Source organism: Amphibalanus amphitrite, unplaced genomic scaffold (assembly GCF_019059575.1).
Source record: "Amphibalanus amphitrite isolate SeventyFive unplaced genomic scaffold, NRLGWU_Aamphi_draft 000057F_arrow, whole genome shotgun sequence".
Lineage (NCBI taxonomy): Eukaryota > Metazoa > Arthropoda > Thecostraca > Balanomorpha > Balanidae > Amphibalanus > Amphibalanus amphitrite.
Window position 1 is genome coordinate 345,467 of NW_024881553.1, and position 16,842 is coordinate 362,308.

At 49.8% G+C, this 16,842-nt stretch overlaps 2 protein-coding genes across 3 annotated transcripts; one reads left to right on the forward strand and one right to left on the reverse strand.

Annotated features, from left to right (window-relative positions):
- Positions 1–1,761: 1,761 nt before the first annotated feature.
- LOC122378281 (lipoamide acyltransferase component of branched-chain alpha-keto acid dehydrogenase complex, mitochondrial-like) lies at positions 1,762–5,252 on the forward strand. 2 transcript variants are annotated; one of them, XM_043359152.1, is made up of 2 exons: positions 1,762–1,899; positions 3,146–5,252. In XM_043359152.1, the coding sequence occupies exon 2, from the start codon at positions 3,162–3,164 to the stop codon at positions 4,668–4,670; it is 1,509 nt and encodes a 502-aa protein (XP_043215087.1). In that variant the 5' UTR covers positions 1,762–1,899; positions 3,146–3,161; the 3' UTR covers positions 4,671–5,252. The 2 variants fall into 2 exon arrangements, with proteins under 2 accessions (XP_043215087.1, XP_043215088.1); XM_043359153.1 differs by having other exon boundaries at positions 1,811–2,037.
- A 313-nt stretch (positions 5,253–5,565) lies between these two features.
- Positions 5,566–16,832, reverse strand: LOC122378282 (methionyl-tRNA formyltransferase, mitochondrial-like). Its single transcript, XM_043359154.1, has 6 exons — positions 16,679–16,832; positions 8,149–8,391; positions 7,748–7,951; positions 7,299–7,421; positions 6,725–6,903; positions 5,566–6,464 (listed from the first exon to the last, which is right to left on the reverse strand). Exons 2-6 carry the CDS (start codon positions 8,343–8,345, stop codon positions 6,115–6,117), a joined length of 1,053 nt encoding a protein of 350 aa, XP_043215089.1. The 5' UTR covers positions 8,346–8,391; positions 16,679–16,832; the 3' UTR covers positions 5,566–6,114.
- Between the last annotated feature and the right edge of the window lie 10 nt (positions 16,833–16,842).

Here is a 16,842-nt window from a genome sequence, read left to right on the forward strand (position 1 = left end):
GCGCCCTCCTGTGGATCGCAGCCCTTCTACCTATTGGCAACATCCGTTGATCGCTGCCCTCCTATCATTTATTTACTCCTTTGGCATGTTCTTCAACTTAGTCGTTCTATTGCACATAGTTGATGTCTTGCCTGTGAAAACTGCCACAAATGAACGTGCATTCAGCACAATGAATGAAGTACCTATACCTACCAAAACTATCTACGCTCTACGATGCATAAAACACGTCTTTGGTCTTAACGGATTGATCCTACTTTACGTGCATCATGGCATCTATATGTATTAAGATTAAGTATTGTCAACAGGTTCGGCCGCAACAGCAGGCATCTGAAGTTTCGGTGATTGAAACTGGTTATGTGGGTACACTGTATGCACCTGTGAGAAGGCTATGAAGGCTGGTCTGAGGTAATTTGGATGATGTTTACGCATCTCGCGCTCCGGTATCAATCCGATACGGTGATCTGGTGCGTAGATATGCCACCGCCAATAAACTTTTATACATCGACACCCATGAGCCAAGCTTTCTATACAGTTTGTGTGGCAGCGGCCCGACCAAACCTTAGGTATTTTTTATACCTTCAAATTTGGTAAAAGAGCGAGAGGAGCTTTGAACAGTGATCGTATAAAAGGCGTGCCTAAAAAGCGGAGGAAAAGGTTGTTTTCAAAAATTTCGCGCGCCTTCGGCGCAGCATTTCAAGACCACTTGACCTTTTGTGACCTGGAGTATAAAGAATACACACGATGCAAAATCAATGCAGCACGACCTATACGAGGTTACGCAAAAAAAAAAACTGGTGGCATGGTAAAAAACGCCTCCCAACCCCCCCCCCCGTTGAGTGATTTTTTATCTCGCGACCGTATGGCGCCCTCCTTGGGTGAGGTGGCGCCCTCCAAACCCTTGGCCCCCCCCTTCGCGATTTTCTAAATACGCCGCTGCGCTAATTAAACTAGAATTAAGCGGTAAAGTGGTCGTATGCGGCAAAGTATAATGCAGAGTGAATGGTAGGAACCCGCTGTAAGGGTCTCAGGTCAACCGGTGACCTCTGAGGTCAGGTCAAGTGATCTAAGGCACGGGTTCGGTTTTTGGTAAATAGCTTCGCCAAAAATGGCCGTAGAGCCGCGATTTTGGCATCATCGTGTTCAGCTAGCTCAGGCGCATCGAGTGATATACTTTTTGTTCGGGTCAGGTCAACTTAGGGTGTTGACCTCAGGTCAAGGTCAGGTCAGCACCCTCAGGTCACGAAGTTGGTCGAAAGAGGTCATGTCGCATATCATTCGATTCGGCAGGTCTTCCTGAGTCCATTGGTGGCTTTCCCGACTCGCTAGCTCAATTTGATCGGGAGTTATTGAAGAAAAATTGTGACCCTTGTGACGTCACAGATGACGTCACGCAAGGGCAACAATGCAAATATGAAGCATAGAACCTTGCAAAAAGTGCATGAAATCATGATTCTATATGCTTGAGATAGTTTCAGATCATTCTCGGCGCCAAAATAGCAATTTTCATATTTCCCCATTGACTTATAAGGGTTTAACGTATTAGTTCCTTGTAGCTGAGGATTTTTTAGGATTTCATCTTGTTCTCCACTCAATTCTGCGTAAGATGCCGGGTTCCGTGTCCACATAGCTTGAGCGTAACGGATGCAGCGACCGCAAACGTAAATCGAGGTCCCGAATTCCCTATTCCCCAGCACAGGCGGCGGCCGCTTTCTGGTCTGCGCAACATGGCGGCACCGTTGGACACCATTTGGCGGCCGATGCGCATTCGCGCATTCCACATTATAGAGTTCAGTAGTGGTTGAGTGTGAACTGTGAACTGTGTAATGCTTCCGGTTATTTGGACGGATTAGGAAAATAATCATATTTTGTGTATTTTTTTAAGTCACTCATCTATTGCAGGTAAGATAAATCTTAGAGACAATTGCTCATCAGGTTTTGCTTGAGGAAACTGCAATACTGATACAGTATTTTCAAACGTCCTCAAAAGCTGATTGTTTTACGGAATAATTATGGAATATAGAACATGAATCAACTTAGGTGGGTACTTTATCTCGATTATGCCAATCTTTTTATTCCTTGTGATACGTTCGCTCACGATATTTGACCAAGTGCTGAGCTGGTGTATTTCACCTGATCAACAGTATATTGATATGGATTATGGATTGAGTGTGCAAGTGCCAAGTGGGCAGACTGAGTCAAGTCAAAGTCCTTGCCTCAGCCTTACCATCAATTGTTCGTGGCTATGGTGCCATAAAAGATAAATACTACTTCCAACAGGATGTAGGTGTCATATTCATCAAGCATCAGCTTTATTTTAAGCTGGTTTTTTCACCAGCAATAATGATAATCCAGCTTCTTTGTCTAATATGAATATGGCATGCATGCCCTTATTAACGATTTTATTTTTCATGGTCATAGGTTGTCTGTAGACTGTCAGCCTGCAGTTTTAAGCTTGAAAAATATTAGCCAGTTAATTAGCAAATGTGAAATGTTTGTCATGCACTTTGAAAATGTAGAGGCATATTTAGGTAGGTACATACATCATCAAGTATTGACTGGCACAGGTGGTATGATTACAGTGATTGTGAAAAATATTATGGAAAACATGCTGTTCCTGTATCCAGTCTGAATACAGAATATACACTCCTCATTATATGCTATGCTTCACAGATTTGTAGGTAATAATGGTAATACACATTAATAACAATGGAATGCACATTAATTACAGAGCCTTTGGTTTAATATGCCTTGACCTACCTACTGCTCCACTGCATCTCAGTTTTGATTTCCTTTTTATCTCTTTAGACAGCACCAGAGGCTGCTAAACTTTTTATAATTTAGAAATGAAGTTATTTTAATATTTTGCTTCAGGGTTCAGGTACACATTCATTGAGTACATCTTACTCTGGGTCCATAAAGACCTAGCTGAATGTGATATTACCAGACATGATTTTGTGAAGGTTAAATAGGTACCAGCCTTCTCCTTTATTTCATGTCTAGAACTGGGTTCAAAACAGACCAGATGCTGTGGAATTGGAAAACTAGACTTAAACATATATTTGATTAAATGTTTTAGAATTTCACATCTGTGTCATTCTGAGAGCTATATGTCATGGTACTTATCTAACACGGTATTAATTCACAGTGTCCAGTTGCCAAGAATGGCACTGCTACTCACGCATCTGTCCAGGCGGCTGCAGCCCACACACAGCCTGCAGCTGGCAGGAAGGGCGCTCTCGCGGAGCTCCTCGGCTCGACTCTGTTCGGCGCCGCTGCCATCACCGCTCTGCGATGAGCACAGCCGGCGGGTGTGCCGCCGCCCGGGGGCGGCTCCCGCGCTGGCCGTGCGACGTCTTCACACCGGCGACCGCCGCGCGGGCAAGGTGGTGCCGTTCCTGCTCTCGGACATTGGCGAGGGTATCGTGGAGGTGGTGATCAAGGAGTGGTACGTGAAGGAGGGCGACTCGGTCAGCCAGTTCGACAGTCTGTGCGAGGTGCAGAGTGACAAGGCTTCCGTGACGATCACCAGCCGCTACGACGGCGTGGTGCGCAAGCTGTACTACTCGGTGGACGACATGGCGCGCGTCGGCCAGCCGCTGGTGGACATCGAGTCGGAGCCGGGCTCGTCCGACTCGGAGGACGAGGTCCAGGAGCGGGACGCTATCGCGGTGGTGGGCGGCGAGCACTACGTGCTACCGACGCCGACCAAGGTCCTCACCACACCGGCCGTTCGGCGCATCGCCATGGAGAACAACGTGGTGCTCGGCGAGGTGCGCGGCACCGGCAAGGACGGCCGCATCCTCAAGGAGGACGTCCTCCGCTACGTTCAGGAGAAGGAGAAGGGTAAGCCGCCCAAGGAGACGGCGCCCGCAGCCCCGAAGAAGCCGGCCGTGCAGGAGGTGCCAAAGGAGGCGCCCAAGGCCCCGGTTGAGACCGTCGCGCCTCGCGCCCAGACAGTACTGTTGGCAGAGGACAAGACGGCACCCGTCTCCGGCTTCACCAAGGCCATGGTGAAGGCCATGAAGCTGTCAATGACTGTGCCGCACTTTGGCTACTGTGACGAGATCGAGATGACGACGCTGGTGAACCTGCGGCCGGCGCTGAAGAAGAGCGCAGAGGCGTTCGGCGTCAAGTTTTCCTACATGCCGGTCATCATCAAGGCGTGCTCGATGGCTCTGCTGCAGTACCCGGTGCTGAACGCTTCCGTGGACGCCGCCTGCGAGAACATCACTTACAAGGCCAGCCACAACATCGGGATCGCCATGGACACGCCCAACGGCCTGGTGGTGCCCAACGTGAAGCAGGTGCAGAACCTGACGGTGCTGGAGGTGGCGCAGGAGCTGAACCGGCTGCAGGCTTTGGGTGCGCGGGGCCAGCTGACGGCCGCCGACCTGGCCGGCGGCACCTTCTCACTCTCCAACATCGGTGCCATCGGCGGCACGTACGCCAAGCCGGTCATCGTGCCGCCCGAGGTGGCGATCGGCGCCATCGGCAGGATCCAGAAGCTGCCGCGCTTCGCGGCCGACGGCTCGGTGGTGGCCGCGCACGTGATGCAGGTCTCCTGGTCGGCTGACCACCGGGTCATCGACGGCGCCACCATGGCCAGATTCTCCAACGTGATGAAAGCCTTCCTCGAGCAGCCGGCTGCCATGCTGCTCCAGATGAAATAGTCTGAGGTGGCCGGTACGAGTGGTGCCGCGGTCGGTTGTGTCTCTTGCGTATTGTCGCGGGAATCTCCTCGTCTAGGAACTATCAGCTCAAGGCGTGGTATGCGACTTGTTTCGGTGTGGACTTAGCCTACGAGGCGTTACGACTTCATAGCTACCGGGGCCTGTCGTGTTAATTACGAAACGGGTGTCCGGTGGTTGGACTGTCTCGTCCCGGTTCAGAATGAGTCCGCCATCGTCCGAGACAGGTCAGGTCAGGCCAGTGCCGGCTGTTATTGTGGCGCAGGATCGCGGCAGGATCCGGTGGGACCCTTGAAGGAAGCCTCACTGATATTGCGGCAGGAACGGTTGGCAGTGAAAATTGACTTTCTTTACAAAGCGATGGGTGGGAAGATTTTTGTTAGAATGGTTGAGGTGTAGTTTTGCTTTTGTGAAGCGTTTTTACCTGGTGTCGATGTCCTAACGGCAAAGTGCAATATTGTTGCGAAAGAACACTTGTTATATGTGATAGTGTCGTGATGTGTCTGCGAAAGGCGAACAGTGTAATTTGTAGTGCGAAATACATAACTGCAGATCTGAAAGGAATTAGGACGGTCATTGGTTACCGACGCCCTGTGGGACAGTGCGCGATTAATGAGACGGTCCTCTTTCAACATTGCTCTTATCACCACATGGCTTTTAGTTCGGCGAGCGGTAAGCCGCCCGATGCGTCTCCACTGCACAATATTTGTTGGGGAAGCAGGATGGTCAGTAATTCTGTCGATCAATATCGAGAATGACCCATGGAGTTTCATCTTTCATCTAATTTTACAGAGCGCGAGTCTCGCTGTGTGTTTCTGGCATTGCGGTGATCATGCGGAGCGAAAATAACTAAGAACAGGCTGCCGAAGGTCTTGCATTTGATTCAAGCTCTATTAAGCTCTTCATTCATCACGCAGTATAAACACGCAGCTGGCGCTTCACACACTGAAGATCCGCTCCATTTCATGCGGACACGTCTCGTTGACTGAGTCGGTCTGCAGTTTCACAGTTCCACAAACATGACACGAAAACGTATCAATATCTAATCCACATAAAACACTGAGGTATTGCGCCGGCGTCGACCGAAACCAAACATCGAGAGCCCATTGCAAGAGCGCTGGTAGAACCGAACACTCATATACTTGAATCACTTTCCGAACATCGAATAGACTTCAGAAGTTCTAAGAAAGACTGTCATTCAACTAATAGAACAGAAATCAAAATCCGTTTCAACGATATTTCGCCCTGAATCGCGTTCTCGTATGCCAACAGCTTATAAAACACCATAACAAAGTTGCACGTAGCTGGCGGTGCACCGCAGACTAGTAGCTGAACCCAGCCCGCCTGCCGCTGGCGCCCGTCTCATATCACAGTGGTATCTGCACTAGCCGGCCGGTCGGTCGGTCGGGCCACTGCCGGCCGGCCGTCACCGGTCGAAGCAGCGCTGGTCGTCGGCCGCTCCACTCAGGTAGCCGTTCCAGAACTGTTCGCCACTCATCACTGGCTTGCCCTGCAGCTGCAGCCGGTCCAGCGCCAGCCAGCCGTCCGCGCAGCGCACCAGCAGCGCGCGCCGCCGCCGCGTCAGCCGGCCGGGCGCCGCTGCAGCGCCGGACGGCGGCCCCGCGGGCGCCTCGGGCTCGGACAGCGCCAGGAGACGCACGCGCCGGCCGCTGAGGGCGGTCAGCAGCGGGCCGGGCAGGGCGCGGCTCTGGCGCAGCACGGCGGCCGCCGGCCGGTCCCAGTCCACCCGGTAGTCGGCCGGCGTCAGGCGAGGCGCTGCACACAGACAGAGCGCAGCGGTCACTGTATGAGCATTGAGCATACAGCCAGACGTCCCTCAGCGGTCATATCGAGAGGTGGAACAGTGAAAGAAGCATCATACTCATCGCAAGGCGAGCAGACTTTCGGCGCCATATCGAATGACAGCAGAGGCAAGCATACTCAGTGTAGTGAGATGACCTACCCAGACAGTAAGACCGGGAACCTCAGCTCGTTTATCGGGTGCAGAGCGACGCGACCCATCGACCCAGTCTCACCGAGTGTGACGCCCTCCTCTGTCTGGGGACGGGCGGCGGCCAGCGCGGCCGGTATGTCCTCCATACAGCGCTCCAGCAGCTCCGAGCCCAGCTGCGCCAGCTCGGCAGTCAGCTGCTGCACGTGGACCGTCGGCGAGATGGGCACCGCCGCCTGTGCCACGATGTCGCCGATGTCAAATCTGCCGAACGAGGAGAGAGCTCGAATTCACCCTCTGGGCGTGCGATATCAGTCAACTTCTCTGTCAAGTGACATCCGTTTTGTAAGAAAAAGATCAGACAGAATATTCTTAACCCTCGCTGAACATGGCGGTCTTCTACATACGCCCCGACCCGGGGGGAGGGGTGCGTTCCTTCCTCGACGTTTCACCCCGAATAGAGCTAGAGCTCTACGTGAAAATCGGCATTTTTCAATAATTCCAGGTCAAATAGAGGTAGTGTACCGGGAATGCCACCTATGTGATAAAAAAGAGCTTCGTTCGTGCGTTGATACGCGAGTGCGCACCACTATTCGTTACTTTATTTTGCGCGAGGTGTGCTGTGCCATTCTCTGACTGAGGGCGGGCCTCGAACTTACTTGTGCGGTTTCACCGTCATTATGGTGACTCCAGTCTCCGAGTCGCCGGCCAGGAGTGCGTGCACTACGGGGGCCGCGCCACGCCAGCGCGGTAGCAGGCTGGCGTGCACGTTCAGCACTCCCCTGGGAACGCAGCACAACAGTGAGACCGTGAGGGTAGGTATATGTCGGACATACGTGAGACACGATACAACGGAGGAAAAAGTCACGGAACGTCGGTAAACATGACATACACAACCTCAAGAAGACTTAGCGACAACAGTAAAATATGGAAGGTGTAAAATTTAAAGGATGACGGTAAAACACTGTACAGCGATGGGGCCATACGGGGATGATGGGTTAGGGTAAATAGGGTATCACTAAAATGTGACCGAATAGCGGCTGTGAATGCAATGCACGGTCACAGCACACGAATAAGGTGCAGTCTCTGTGTCAGCCACGGTACTCACACAGGGAACAGGTCGATGAGTCTGCTCGGCAGCAGGTGTCCGAAGGAGGCCACCACGCCCAGGTGGTACCTCCCGGCGGTGAGGCCGGTCGGTGGCCAGTCGAGCACGGGAAGACCGTGCCGCTCGGCGTACCGGCGGGCGGCCGTCTTACCGGCCTTGAGCCTCACACAGACGACCGCCAGCTCAGACAGCTGACCGGCGTCCCTGACCACCAGAATCAAACAGCCACATCAGTTGCAGATCAGAGGCAGGTCCGACAGTGATATCTGCATCACAATCACCAAGCAGGCTATGTTAATAACGCCTCATGTCAATGCTTGTCATTGTTGTCAGCCAACAATGACAAGTATCAACAGTTATCTCAACATTATTTAGGGCACACATTATGATTAAGGTCTTACCTTTTTGAATGAAGCATTTTCAAAGTTGGAATTGCAAAATCATCTGAACCAAAATAAAGGACTTTTATAGGCCCCTGGCTTATGGAAAGTTTGGATGTGTGGTTGAGTTGGCATCCAAGAAGATATCTGCATTTCAAATTATTTATTGTGATTTTGCATGCAAACGAAAATGCTGAACGAGTACAAGTTGCAGCCATAAGTTGACAAAGAAGCTGAGTCGTTGCTATATGATTCTTGTACAGCCTGTAAGAAAAAAATCCAAACTGTCAGCATGGGGAGGAAACAGGGGCAGAATTTCACAGGCATGCTGCCAGCCGCTGCCAGCACACATGGTGATTTGGGCTTCCCAAGGAGACATCAACAAGCCCGTTGCTCCAACCCACAAGACAAAAGTGAAACGTCAGCTCGCAAAATACGCTGGCAGCGTAACGTTGAAGCACCGCCAGGCTGGTCCTGGACCTGTAGCTTAGCTGGTAGAATCACATCTTGTTATACAAACTTACCCAGGGTATATTGAGTAAACTTACCTACTAGGGTGGCACTTAAAAATCGATTTTTGATTTTTAATGCGTGCGGGTGGTTTAACGGTTCCATTCCCGTAAAAAATAAGGTAGGCAAATTTTTGTGGGAAAATATTGATATTTAGAGGTCGCGAATCAAGGTCAAAGTTGAGATTTTTGTAAGAAATTTCGATATCATCAAATTCTCTTCTGACTTTGCTATGTAACTGTATTTGGATGATAATAAGGCATTTCTTGGTCATTTTCATATTGTTTATCGATATTCCACGCATTTTCGGTCACACCGGACCACTGATCTATGTACAGTCACCAGCACTTGCTACTAATCACCTCGTTTTTGTTCAGCAGTTTGAAGACCGATCAATTGTCAGTCGCGCAAGATACGTCAAACGATCCGTTTGGTCCTCCGATTTTCGAATATCTAGCTTGTTTTTGTATATTCGAAGCATTTTGGGATGGGGAGCCCAAAAACCTCTTTTCTGCCCTAAAGTGTGCCCCAAGAAGTCGTAGAACCTAGCCCCGCCTCTGATCCACAGACCACTAGTGCCATCTCTTGTCAGCCGAACAAGCCGCAGAAGTAAATAATGTCACGTGACCTTTGCACACGCTACAATTACTACGCAGCTATAGTGGGGGAAGCGGGGCGGAGGCGTGGAGAGGGACGCGATCGGTCGGCTGGGGTCAGGTCGCCGAGGTCAGAGGTCATCCGCCGGAGGGTGTTTGAGCGGTTGGGCCGTGTGGGCTGGGGCCTGCGGAGTGGGGAGCGCCTGGACCTGTCTGGAAACACGCCCTACAACGCTGTGACAGTCGATAATATTGTGAGGAAAGAGAGAGAGAGAGAGAGAGAGAGAGAGAGAGATGGAGAGGAAGAGATAGAGGGAGAGAGAGAGGGAGAGAGAGAGAGAGAGGAAAGAGAGAAAGAGAGAGAGGAGAGAGAGGAGAGAGAGGGAGAGAGAAAGAGAGAGAAAGAGGAAGGGAGAGAGAGAGAGAGAGAGAGAGAGAGAGAGAGAGAGAGAGAGAGAGAGAGAGAGAGAGAGAGAGAGAGAAGAGAGGAAGAGAGAGAGAGAGAGGGAGAGAGAGAAATAGAGAGAGAGAGAGAGGGAGATAAGGAGAGCGAGAGATGGAGAGCGAAGAGAGAGAGAGAGAGAGAGGGAGAGAGAGAGTCAGAGCGAGAGACAGCGAGAGAGAGCGAGAAAGAGAGCGAGCGAGAAAGCGAGAGAGAGAGAGAGCGAGAGAGAGAGAGAGAAAAAAAAACTGAAAAGGAAAACCAGAGAGGGTAAAATGAGAAAGAGGGCAATGGGTAAATCAGTGAGAGGGAGCGAGAGAGGAAATATTTAGTTGTGTCAGCTTGTTTCACATGTAAAATGCAAATTGGCTTTCCATCATTACAGCTTCGGATTGGAAATTAAATCTTAGCATGCCATCCTTGTGATAAACCCACGTTGACGGGATGCAGTAGCGGCGGAACACCTTCAATTAAGGGGGGGGGCACTGCCGACTTTTGGTCCTATTATTTCCATGCAACGCTCATAGGGCTAATGTTGAAATGCCAAAATCAAACGGGGGCACGGTGCCTCGTGCCCCGGTGCTCTCCCCGTTCCGTCGCCTATTACGGGATGGGGACGCTTTTATGGTCGTCGTTGGGAGCTCGGCACTAATGGGATCTGGGGATGATGTTGAAGGTTTCGCAAATGTGTCATAAAAGATGCTATTTTTTTGCACATCCCATTAAACATTTTTTACGTTTGCTATGAAAATGTTAGGCCCAGTTCCTTCAAGATCAGGTCCACGACTCCACAGCTTACAACAGGAGCTAGCTAACATAACAATTAACCCGCGCCGTGTTGGTGGCATGAACTTTCCATCGAGTGCTGGGGGGGGGGGGGGGCGTTTTACGCCCCTCCGTCTTCCATCGAGTGCTGGGGGGGGGGGGCTCCGTCTAACTCGGTTCCTGGGCCACGTAGCGACACGCGGTAAGCGACAATCGAAAGAGCGTCAAAAATAAGGAGGAAAACACTCGGTCATTTTAAGGTCAGGGCAAAGGTCAGGTCACCAGGGTTCATCAAAGGTTAAATTTTGTTGATTTCAACGATTTCGAACACCCGACGGCTAACTCGGGAACCAATAGAGCTACAGCGCCGCGGAAAAGCGCATTCGATAGCTCTTTTAACGCTTTTTCGCCAACATGTCCTCAAATTTGACTTCAGATCAACGGTTTAGCCCCCAGAGGGCACCGCTCTGATTGACCTCAAATTTGACCTCAGATCAACGGTGTTTTCACCGCTCTAGCACGTCTCTGTCAAAAGACAAAAAACTGCTGAAGACCTTTTATGTCCTAAAATGACCTCAGGGGCACACACAGGGGTCACAGGTGCAATTTTCCGATTCAGTGTGTCATGCTTACCTATGGACTGATGTTTGAGAGGGTGTAGAACGAAATTCGTCCAAAAGAGGCCCATTTCAATTTTCTCCCATTGACTTATACCTAATGGAGCAGTCGCAAAACTGACCTGACCTTAGGTCACAGACATAAAAAATCCAAGGTATCCATTTTATACATACTGTTACCCTAAGCAATTACTGAAAGTTTTAAAATGATCACTCAGTCGGTGTAGCTACAACGAGCTTTCGAATTGTTTCTGAGGTAAGGTCACTTGACGTTACCTGGTGACCTGACCTTGAATGAGGCTACGCGTCGCGTCGCCGTTTTTGAGATATTCGCGAAAAACCTGAGGGGGAAGGGCGTAGCCCCCCCCCCCCCCCCCCCAGCAAGGCGCGGGTGGTCGACATAGCGACTCGGACTGAACAAATGCCTTTAAAGGGACCCTCCCACCTTAACATTAGATTTGAGTTGAGATAACCAAAATGGGGTCCCTGGCTCACAATTACCGGTTTCGGCACTCACAACATCGAGAAATGCCTTAAATCGGAAATATTGAATTTCAAAATGGCAGCATTTTGATTCAGAGGGGATAATGCATAGGAATACCCCTCTGAATGTGTGACGTCATCGCAGATATCTAACGATTTTTAAATGTTTGACTAAAACGTTTTGTAGCACGCGGTGGTATAGGCTGCTTTGCGAGCAACAAATGCCGCACTTTCAAATAAAGTCGCTAGGAACAGCGGGGATCCCAAAAAGTAAACAAAAGTAAAAGTCTAATATCTTGAAAACCGGTTAATATTTTTCGATGAAATTTGGTAGATATTCGTTTTTGCTCTTTCTGAACCGAGCGACATTACTTCCATGGCAATTAATTAACTTTTTTGAAGGTGGGAGGGTCCCTTTAACGTTTCAACGGTTGAATAAAGTGAGAGGATTGAGGTAGGCTTGTATCGGATTTTCTTCTGCTTGTCGGTAGTTTAGGTTGAAGTTAATTTCGCGAGCTGTCCATAATCATTCAGGAGGGAAAATTCAGCTGCACATCGTTCGGGTCAAAGTAATACCAAACATTCTCAAATTTTGTAGTAAAGAGCCAGTAGTCTACGAATATATTTAAAAAAAAAAAAACAATTAGAAAAAGAATAAGCGGACCGGTTTCGTCTATCAAAGACTTCTTCAGCGCTTTTTTCAAAAACGTATAAGAAGAAAACTAGCACAGTGACAATCGTTTGAAATAAAATTGGATTCAGTAAGAACTAAGAACTTCATTGTCCGAAAACCACTGACAGTTGATAGCTCAATGACACTTAGAGCCGTGCATAAGGATGCGTGAAAACACTCCTCATCTCGTTCTATTACGAGAGGACCATGTCATGGCGTGAGAAAGGTGTTCTCAAAATAAATGACACTGTATGAGTGAATAAATATTCCGCGCCCCCTTGGGCTATTGGCGGACCCTACCACCTGATCGGGTGGTGCAGCCGTTTCGCCCTCCACCTGAGATCTCGGAAAGTTACCGACCGATTTTAAACATTCAAAGAGCGTTCGATAGCCCCACCAGGGAACTACCTTGTTACCAGGTTTCGTTGACCTAGGTGCAACCCATGACGTCACAAAGCAGGTCAAAGGTCGCATTTTTTCACCGATTTAGTCTAAGGAATGCGTTACGCCGTTACAGTCAGTTAACACATCAAATAAAAGGCATGTTATCGAAAAACATCGATGGAGCGTTGGTTGTCTAATACATATGTTGCCTAAAGAGGTCATTGATGCCAGGTCAGTTCACAGAGGTCAGGTCACTAAGGCTCACAATATGAACCCAACTATGCTAGGGTCGTGTGATGCATGTTTTATGGCCAATTTTACATTTAAAATTCAATGGTGTGAGCTAGACGGCCATTGGGGCCAGGTAAGATTACATTCTGGTGGAGGTCAGGTCAAGGTCAGGTCAAAGTAGGTCAAATTTCAAAGTTAATATTTTGCGTAAAAGGGGTATCTATTCGATGCAGCTCGTCACAGGAAATCCAATGGTGGCCTTTGGCTTGCTTTGTGTGTTCTGTGACGGCTAAAAATTGAATTTGAAAATTTTACGTAATCAATTTGAGTAGTTTTTTTTTTGCCATAACTTTGCTAAAAATAGAGCTATCGAGTTTAAGTTTGGCATATCTAGAGCAGATAGTTCTATAACATATATTTCAGTTTTAATTTTGAATGTTGTTGGTATTTTCGGGGTGTTATACTTCTAATCTATAGTTTTGATGGTCAAAATCAATTTTTGTTTGGAAATAAGAGTTAGCAGGTTGGTAGCGCTGTTTATTTTACATCTTTTTGATCTTGAATGTTTTTCGTTATCTTCAAAACTGTAAGCGTGACAGCTCTTCCCGCTAAACCTTTTATTGGGTTGAAAATGACAACATGGCATCCCTCTGACGTCATTTGTGACTAATCTTTCATAAGAGCTCTAGAAAATTTTGGTCACAAGGTGTAAAAATGATGCCCGGATGGGTCTTGAAAGTTTGGTGGCGACATTTGCTATACTTAAGGAGATATCGACTGAAAAGGAGAGAGGGGACCGTTTCGCGCCGCCCTCTCCCTCAACTGGGCTTTCAGTTGCTGCTCTCACAGAACTCTTGGTTATATTACAACGTAGTGGAATTGCAAGTGGCAATATAAGCTTCCTGCCAGCGCCGGACCAGAGTTTAAACATGCAGGCTGAATTTTAACATTTAACTTTTGAATTTTTAAACCGTTGAGCTTTTAAGAAGTTGTATGAACTGTTCAGCTCCTTTTTGGTCCATCACAGCGGGCCTGTATGGCATTTGTCAACCAAAATCGAATTAAAAACTTTTTATTTGGTCTGGCTACCTCGCCAACTTCTTAACTGGATCGTTTAGTAGCTTTTGATTGGGCACCATGCCCACGTTGTCTGTCTAGCTTTTCGTGTCATAGACATTCTCTATGACACGAGAAGAGGCTGCTGACATCGTTTGTCGCGGTTGGATAATACCAATCCACGTCCCAGTGGCTGCTCGATCGCACTTTTCCTGGCCCACCTCTCCCACCAGGCGAGACTTTGCCCGGCACAGCCGTCGCCTCAGTGCCTCGGGCGGTGACCCGTTCAAAGGGGCTCACAATTCGTATGGTGCCGTGGCTCTCAAACCAATACAGAACAGTGAAACGCAAAGGCTCACTTTCCATATAAGGCGAACGGCTGATTCTGGCGCCGAGGCTTCATTCATGCCAAGGCGCCCAATCACAGCGCCGCATTTCAGTTAGCGTCGGGCGCAAAAGCTACTATGCTCCGCCCCTCCGTCACGTGACCCTGCCCTCGCGTGGCCTCAGTCACGTGGTGTTTCCACTTCTTGGCGCATGGCGGCGCTAGTCTCGCAGGGGCGGTGGTAGCTTGCTCCCCCGCCGTCCGGGGGTGATGGGTAGCAACTGCTGGTGACTGTACTTCGCTACTCCAGTTCCCCCCTTTTGTAGACTATTGGCGCCTCATTGGAGGGAGGGGTATCATGGGCAGTGGATACCCAGATCCCTTTGTGTGTGGCCTGGGTAGCAGTTGCAGCCGATCTTCGGGCTTCAGGCTAGCGTTGTCTGTGATCTTCAACGACATGGAGGAAGAACTGGCGCTAATCTGTGTCTTTCATGAGTGCCAGGCCTACATCAGTGCCACACCGCGCCTGGTGAAGTCATTCACCACCCGCAGCTCCCGGACCACACGAGCGGCGCTTTGGTAGCTACTGTCCTCCCAGTGGTCTTGGTCATTGATGATGAGCCCTGCGTCCAGGTCGTGGATCCTTGAGATCTGTTTGAACGATGGTGTGAGGAAGCTCGCCAACGTCTTGGTGGCGAGAGCGGCGTTCATGGTGTCCACTAAGGGCTTGTGGGGCGGGTCCTCGTCCCCTCTCTCTCCTGCAAGACTATTACCCACACCATGACTTGATTGATCCCGAGGGTCTGGGTCGAAAAGCTCCAGTCACCAGTCGATCACTACAGGTGACGGCCGAAGACCGGGACTGTCGCCTTCGACAGCTCCTTGTCGGGGTAGTTGCAGAGCGCATTCACGGAGGTCAGGTCCCGAGCCGGCGCAGTAGGGGGAGTAGAGTCCGAGACCAGGCGTCGGCGGCGGCGGCGGCGTACGTGCAGAGTGCAGACGACGACAGCGCACAGCGTCTGATGACCTGGGCCTCGGCCGCCGTCAGCCGGAACTGCTCCCTGAAGAGGAAGACATCCACAGGACGGATGGCCTTTGCTATCCACATAACTCAGTGGAGTACTCTGCAGCGAAGAAGCGGATGCCGTGCTTTGGAACTCCACCGAGAGCAATTACGCAGAGCTCCAGGAGTTTTTGGTAGTCTTCCCGGAGCTGGGCGTAGTCGAGGAAGCGTCGGAAGCTGACCAGCAGCTCGTCCCACTCCGGGACGTCGTCGACGGCGAAACGATCCAGGGCCGATCCAACTTTTGCTCGATGAGGGCTAAATCTCCGTTCACCAGCATGCTGTTCGCCGTCGTGGTGTCGAAGGAAAAGGCCGCAGATTCGCTTCTCCAGCTCCTAGTCCCCCAGTGCTGTGAGCACATGACCTGTGCTTGGATGGACGAGAGTTTGGGAACGGCGATGAGCTTCGACACCCTGACCCCCCCCCCCTCTCCAACACCAGCACGAATAATCGGTCGATGCTCCCCTTCCCTCACGGTTCAGGACTCGCGGTTCAGCCGAAAACGTATCCTAAGTTCCGAGCCGCAGTTGATAGCAGGTTCACGTGTGCTTCACACATTACGGTTGGACAGTTGGGTCCAGTCGAGGCTAGTTCACTGTTGGGGACGCCCGCTCGCCCCCATGCGCTTAGGACTGTGAGTCGACGTTTAGACTCTCTAATGGTCGCCATCGTCGAAGACGTTCTCTTCGTGTGCGCGCCGCAACGGCCGGGTAAGTCCGTTGCTGGCACTGGCTCTAGAGACGGAAGAAGCGCCCACGGAAGAACTTCCCGAAATCACAATAGACCGGTGCAGCTCAATGCACACTCTCGCCTCTGCTTTCGCCCGTCTGCGATTGGTTGACTCCAACTTCTTCTTCACCTTCTCTTTGGCAGAAAAGGGACATATCTCGCATAGGGCACCGGTCGCAGGCCAAAACAGGCCTGGGATGGGTAAAACAGCCCAGGTCAGACCTGTTTTGGCCTGACCTGGACTGGCTACGACCGGCCGGAAGTGATGGGATAAGCAATTGCTTAACAAATAAAGGCCAAAATACGTCGGAAATGACGTTTGATGACCGCATATGTTATTCCAAATAGGTTTCAAACAGTTTAAAAAAAGTTGATTTTCCCCAAAAACTGTTAACTTTGACCTCAATTCGCGACCCCTAAATATCAATATTTATCAAAATCATTTTTCACATTATTTTCTACGGGGATGGAACCAGAAAACCACCCGCACGCCTAAAAATCGGATAAAATGAAATTCGCCCTATTGCTAAGTGCCACCCTATTACCTACCTACCTATGAATAAAATAAATGTCCAAGCAGAAGCATCCAAGTAAGTCAGTTAACATCGAACTATCATAGACACATCAGTGATAGTGATTGCTATTAGCAGCACGGAAAATAAAAAAAAAATATTTACCACAATTATTGGAGAACGAAACTCATTATCTACACGATTATCTATTCCTCCCCTTGCTATGTCCTATGTCTTTCCAAGTTGAAGTGTCTTTCCACCATTCGGCAACGGTAAAAAGCTTGGGAAAAAGATAACGATAAGCTCGCTTTACATACACACAAACTAGT